Genomic DNA, 5,829 nt, shown 5'->3' with positions numbered 1-5,829 from the left:
TTCCTGCTGCACTGATCGGAGCACAGCTCGCATTGCGCATGCGCAGTACATCCACCCAGTCTATTCAACCCCGACAGGAGTAACCGGCGTATAGCAAAATATAAACCAAGGTGGAGCTCTCCGAAATGTTCTTTCCATGGAGAAAAGGACAAAACTGTTCTCAAAATATTGACTCAATTAACTGTAAAATGAAGAGTCAACCACAGCTGAAAGTGCGTATTTAGTGATGTTTTGGGAGGATTTAGAGGAATATTTAGGCGATTTATGTTACAGCACACAAGTTCCATACATCACTGCCTGAGTAACCCTGTAGTACCAAAATATGTGATAGAACAGGCTAATTCTACCACAAAATTACACACCTAAGTCGTAACATAAAAAACAAACCCCAAAATTCTATAGTATTTTTGCTTGAATGTCATAATTTGGATTCATTGTAACAATAAGGAAGTAGTGAAAAACATAAACTGGCAAAAGTAACTGCTAGCAACAGGTTAGAGAATTTTACTATCAACTTACATTTCATTACTAGTGTGCACAGGCTCATGAGAATGAGACATCAAACACAAGGCCCCACCTGGGCTGAGGGGCTTGTGTGCACGCTGGAATAGTTATGCAAATGGTATGAATTTAATTTTGCTTGAATTAAGTCACACATACAAACACAGTATAAGCAAGAGTGAGTTTCCATCAGGGCAGAGACATAACATTTCATCTATGCAAATCCTAAATATGCTGTATAAAGTTTCTAAGTGACAGGGCATTGTTATGGTTTAGACTCATTCAGATCACAAAAATACCTTTCACATGTTAAGACACCATTAACGATATTATTTCATTACCTTAAATGGTTTTTCCACTTAAACCTGTGTACCACTTTGCTTATATCATTTTTATTTGTAAAGAAGCATTTCCCAGTTGCAGACACCACTCATGCTGTAGCGTCATTCTCCTACATATTGATGCGGCAGCACAGGGAAAGAAAAGGATAAAAACATACTGTATTGAGAAAGTTTCTTTCAGAAGTGAAAACATGAGCAGATACAAACAGTAAAACAAGAAATACAAAAATTACAGTGGACATTGTTTTCAATGAAGACAATAAATTAGTCTGAGCTCCTCTGGTTGGTTCACCGCTTCTCATTTTCTCTCTGAACTATTATAAAGAACATGTCTGGGAATCTCAGGGTGCACTTTGGCTCATAGACAAAGTCAGAGTCAGGCAGTCTGAATGTGTCCTGGATTTTATGTGATGTCATCTGTACCTTCAGTACAGACAGGAAAGAGAGCTGAAAAAAACTGGACTAGGTTTTTAGGTCGAAGACGTTTCACCTCTCATCCAAGAGGCTTCATCAGTTCTGCCCGACTGGCATTGAGTCGGGGGTATTTTTAAGTTTTTTTCAGCTTACTATGACCTGGATGACTGCAAATCTGCACGGAAAGGAAAGAGAGCTATCACTGAGATGGAAAAATGACATTAGTCCAAATTAAGTGACATAAAGGAGCTTATTATGGAGATCTTTCCAGCTGCTAGAAGCTTAATCTGATCACCAAACCGAAGTTTGACAGTTACTGTTTTAACAAAATAGCCGAACTATACCACCAAACAATCCCATAAACCTCTGTGCAGCCTTCTATATAAGAACACTTTGAACAATGTGGAAAATGAAATCAAGATTTTATTCTATTTGAAAAGCTTGCTCATGCTGTTAGATCGACCTGCACTTCATAAGATCCTGTGAAGGGCAACAAGCAGCATGTACCAGCATTGCTCCCTGGTGCCTACAGTTTGTTCATACAACTGAAGAAATTAGAGATATGCATCACACATCGGCCAGTAGATGGCAGTCTTATTCTACATATGTAAAAATTCCCTTTTCTGCTCAATATACCTCATCTTTCCAGCTTTTTCTCATATTATTCAGATGTGACTTAATTCCGCATTTAACAGCTTATCATCTTGCACGAAAAGATTAAAACAATAAATCAATATGCAATGAATACCCTGTAGTGTCACAGCTGTGACATTTCAGTGCTCAGAAAACATTATTTCTTGAATTTTCTGCACATAAAGTGACCCCAGAAAAGGTCACTGCTCTTCTTTTCTTTGAAGTGAAACATCCTTTTTTCCTTTGTCTGCACCTCCACCCAAATCCACAGTCATTTGAGAGCTATCACCAATCATAATGTATTTAGCATTTTGAATATGAATGCTTGGTTGTGGCTGACAAAAGGCCCTGCCATCACACACCCTTAGGTTCACCCTCTCCCTGCAGGCTTTATGTTCTTGGATCATTTGCTTTTGACTGTTCTGTCTCTTAGTCAGGCTTTTCAATCTCTGCTCCCGAGTCCAGATTTCCTTTTGCTTTTGAATTTTTAATGGAGACAGTACCCTTCGTATTTTTCTCTCAAAGTTCCCGTCATCCTCAAGTGGAACTATGGCCTGCAGAACCAAAGAAATGCTGTGTCTGGGCATGCCGTTCTCCCGTGGCAGCAGCGGGATAACAGTGTTGAATTTGTGCTCCTTGTTTATGGAGTTCATAAGGGCAGATTCAGCTTCTATCTGCTGCATGCGAGTTTTGAAGTTGTGGGTAAGCAGCAGGAAGATAAAGGCCGAGTTATTGACAGCATCCTCCACGCAGCTCAGAGCGGTCCTCCCAGGGATGGCAAATTCTTCAGAGAAAGTTACACCGTTACAACCAGTGACCATTTCTAGTTTTAGCCTCATGATTCCGGCCAAATCTGCGTCCTCGGGTGCATGCAGGATAACAAATGCATAAAATATCGCCTCTTCCTCCTCCTCCTCCTCTGCACCTTTACTTTCATGCATTTCATTTGGAACAGGCATGTTAGGCAGAAGAGTGTTTGGTGGTGCAGATTTTGGTTCAGTGGTTTGGTCTGAAGTCTCGGGCTGAGTGGTATGACTGACCAACTTCATGCAGTCTGCCTCATCCATCGTTGAGTCTCTTTTTGTTTCAATCACTGCAGGTTCATTGGATTTAAACTGAGGCTCCTCAAATGACTCACTAGACTGTCCAGGTGCATTTTTTGCTTCAATATTACCAACAAGGGGGGTGGGGGTGTTCACTTCGGTTTCATCTGACGTTTCTGGAATTAAGTTGTCCCCTGGAAAACAGACTGTTGGAGGCATGCTTATCTCTAGATGAGTAGGGTATGAGGGCACTGAGGAGTTTGCCTGCTCCAACTGATCCTGAGACAGAGTAACACCTAAAGCTGGGCTTCCTTCATCCAGGCTTCTGTGAGGATTGGAATAATACCCTGACTTGAGGTCTTTTGGAGAGAACACCAATTCTGCAAACTGAGACCCACAAACATCTTTAGCTTCCTCTCTCAGTTGGTCATATTTCAGATCCTCACAACCACTTGTTTGTTTGCTGTCATTGGAAAGAGCTCTCTGATATGCCAGATCTCTCAGAAGGGGATCACACATCTTCTTCTCAGACAACACTTTAAAAATTCGAGCCAATACTGCCAACGATTCTCCTGTTAACTCCTGAAGATGAACACAATTATCTCCAAAATCCTTTAATTTACCACCAGTGATGTGATAGTTTTCAGTCAGATGATTAGCGAGACAGTTGTCCCTCAGCCTCTGGAGTTTGTCAAGGGCCTGTGCCTTCTGGAGAACGATCAGACACAAGGCCTCTATGATTTTTTCTTCAGGCGACTCACCCAGCTTGTATGTTAGGCTTAGCAGTTTCTCATGAGGTGTTTTAACTAATATATCAAAGACGTCAGCGACTCCCGTCCCTTGATTTTCTGGCTCCTCCTGACTCATTTTGAGTTATTTAAGTACTCCACCCACAGCCTTTAACATAAAGCAACAGGATCATATATGATCTGCCTACATCTTCTTCTTTTCTTCAAAGCTTTGGAGAAGTGCACACTCTTGTATCTTTAGAAATACAAACAAACAAACAAACAAACAAACATTTGAACTGATGCAATCAACATGTATGACCATAGCATTGAGTCTTTTGTGCTTCATCTGCACGTGGAAAAAAGCAGTAACCTACTGTACGTTTATTTGCATAAGCAGCCCGAATGAAACTTAATAGCTCGAACTCTGTACTACTGTTCCAGGATAAAAGGAACATTTCAATTGTTTTTGTTTTGTTTTGTTTATACTACAACAATTAAAAACTTCATGAAAAGTACTCACGGGCACTGAGCTCCAGCAGCCATGACGATGAACTTCATGTGCTCGTTTCCAGCTCAAATGAGGAAGTGATCTCTTCGCTAGTTCAGTTCACGTTATCCATGACACCGAGGCTCCGAAGTGTGGTTCGGGTGGGTTTGAGAATCACGTGATCGATGACACGCGAATCCCCGGGTTCCTACAGAATCACATGATAGCTTCAGTATGAAGTGAGGACTGACAGCTATGCAGCAGGAGCTCGCCCCTCTTGTCCTATGACCGACACACCTGAACCTTTCGTGGCTGTAGTTGATTGGTTTGCGGACGGTGCCAACTCTGCCAGTGTGTTACGTTACGTTACGTAACGTACTGAGCGTCTGGTTGATGCCATGCGGAGTTTTTGAATCGTGTCTGACTAAACTCTTGGCACGGCATAAAACAGAACTGCATATAAAAAACACTTCAAACAAATAAATAAATAAATTTCCCTTTCCTCTTTCCCATGTAAGCTAAACATTTTACTGCCCTCAAACCTATAGACAGGCTGCATAGGCCTATCTATATCTATAAATAGACCAGATAGATAAATATTATAACCCCAAATGGTAAATTCTGACCTTATTTACAACATAAACCATATAATAAACTATAGCCCTGTGCTATACTGCTGACATGATAAATTCGATACAACTTGGAATCTGTTTGCTACACAGAATCTGCCCCCTAGATCTCAGCAGTCTACAATGAGCTCCTAACCAGGCTTCAGGGCTTCGACGCCTAACGAACCGAATCTTCATCTCGCCATCATTAGGCCTACTATACATGCCGTCGGATGATATACTGTAAAATCAACACCCTGTCCTCTAACGTTAGCTAGGCCCAATAAGTTCAAAATCCAAGAATTTAAAGTCATAATCTGCAAATAGCAAACCGAAACAATTCAAATATCCCGCTCATTCCCACCCAACCACAAGCATCCTGAATCACAGGTGTCTATCCTCTTCTTCGTTCATGGTTTTCTTGCTCTTCTTCCACGTTTTAATTACGAATTTCCACCAGGTAGATCATTATCGCCACCAACTGGTAAATTACAGGATCCCAACATATATATATTTTTAAATCAGTCCTGTGTCTTGCAGATAGGATAAGACAGGTCGTGAATTTCCATTTAGTGGTGGTAGAACTACTCAGATTGTTTACTTAGCCTACAGAAAAACATCAGTACCACAGTACAAAATTACTATGTTAAAAGAGACAGTCCAGCAGTAAAACGTATTAGCATCAAAATATACTTAGAGTACCAAAAGCATGTAGAATGTCACAATTCACATTACTATAGGCTGTATCATGTTACTGGGTTATAATTACTGATGTATTTTTGCATAGGATCTGAAGTAGGAACTTTACATACTGCTTGTGGGCTTTGAATATTCCACAGAGAATTAATAAAGTCTTATGATTAGGCTATACTGTATTTTGTTGTATTATTTTCATTAAAAAAAAAAACTAACTATTAGGCCTAGCTAAAGTTAGCAAATAAATATAGGCCAGTGAGTACCAAGTACAATATTTGTATTTGAAATATTGTGAAGCTGAGGTATGAAGTAGCAGAAAATGGAAATACTTTAGTAAAGTACAGATATCTCAAAACTGTAATTAAGTTTACTTAG

General features: G+C 40.2%; 1 protein-coding gene across 1 annotated transcript; it reads right to left on the bottom strand.

Annotated features, from left to right (window-relative positions):
• Positions 1–1,374: 1,374 nt before the first annotated feature.
• Positions 1,375–5,151, bottom strand: ticam1 (TIR domain containing adaptor molecule 1). The gene is made up of 3 exons (XM_020616037.1): positions 4,448–5,151; positions 4,184–4,358; positions 1,375–3,916 (listed from the first exon to the last, which is right to left on the bottom strand). Exon 3 carries the CDS (start codon positions 3,797–3,799, stop codon positions 2,090–2,092), a length of 1,710 nt encoding a protein of 569 aa, XP_020471693.1. The 5' UTR covers positions 3,800–3,916; positions 4,184–4,358; positions 4,448–5,151; the 3' UTR covers positions 1,375–2,089.
• Positions 5,152–5,829: the final 678 nt, after the last annotated feature.

Source organism: Monopterus albus, unplaced genomic scaffold (assembly GCF_001952655.1).
Source record: "Monopterus albus unplaced genomic scaffold, M_albus_1.0 scaffold172.1, whole genome shotgun sequence".
Classification (NCBI taxonomy): Eukaryota; Metazoa; Chordata; class Actinopteri; order Synbranchiformes; family Synbranchidae; genus Monopterus; species Monopterus albus.
This window is presented reverse-complemented; position numbering and strand designations above follow the sequence as displayed.

What these genes read in the sequence shown, in the direction of transcription:
- ticam1 (XM_020616037.1), bottom strand. Translation starts at nt 3,799, where the DNA reads ATGAGTCAGGAGGAGCCAGAAAATCAAGGGACGGGAGTCGCTGACGTC.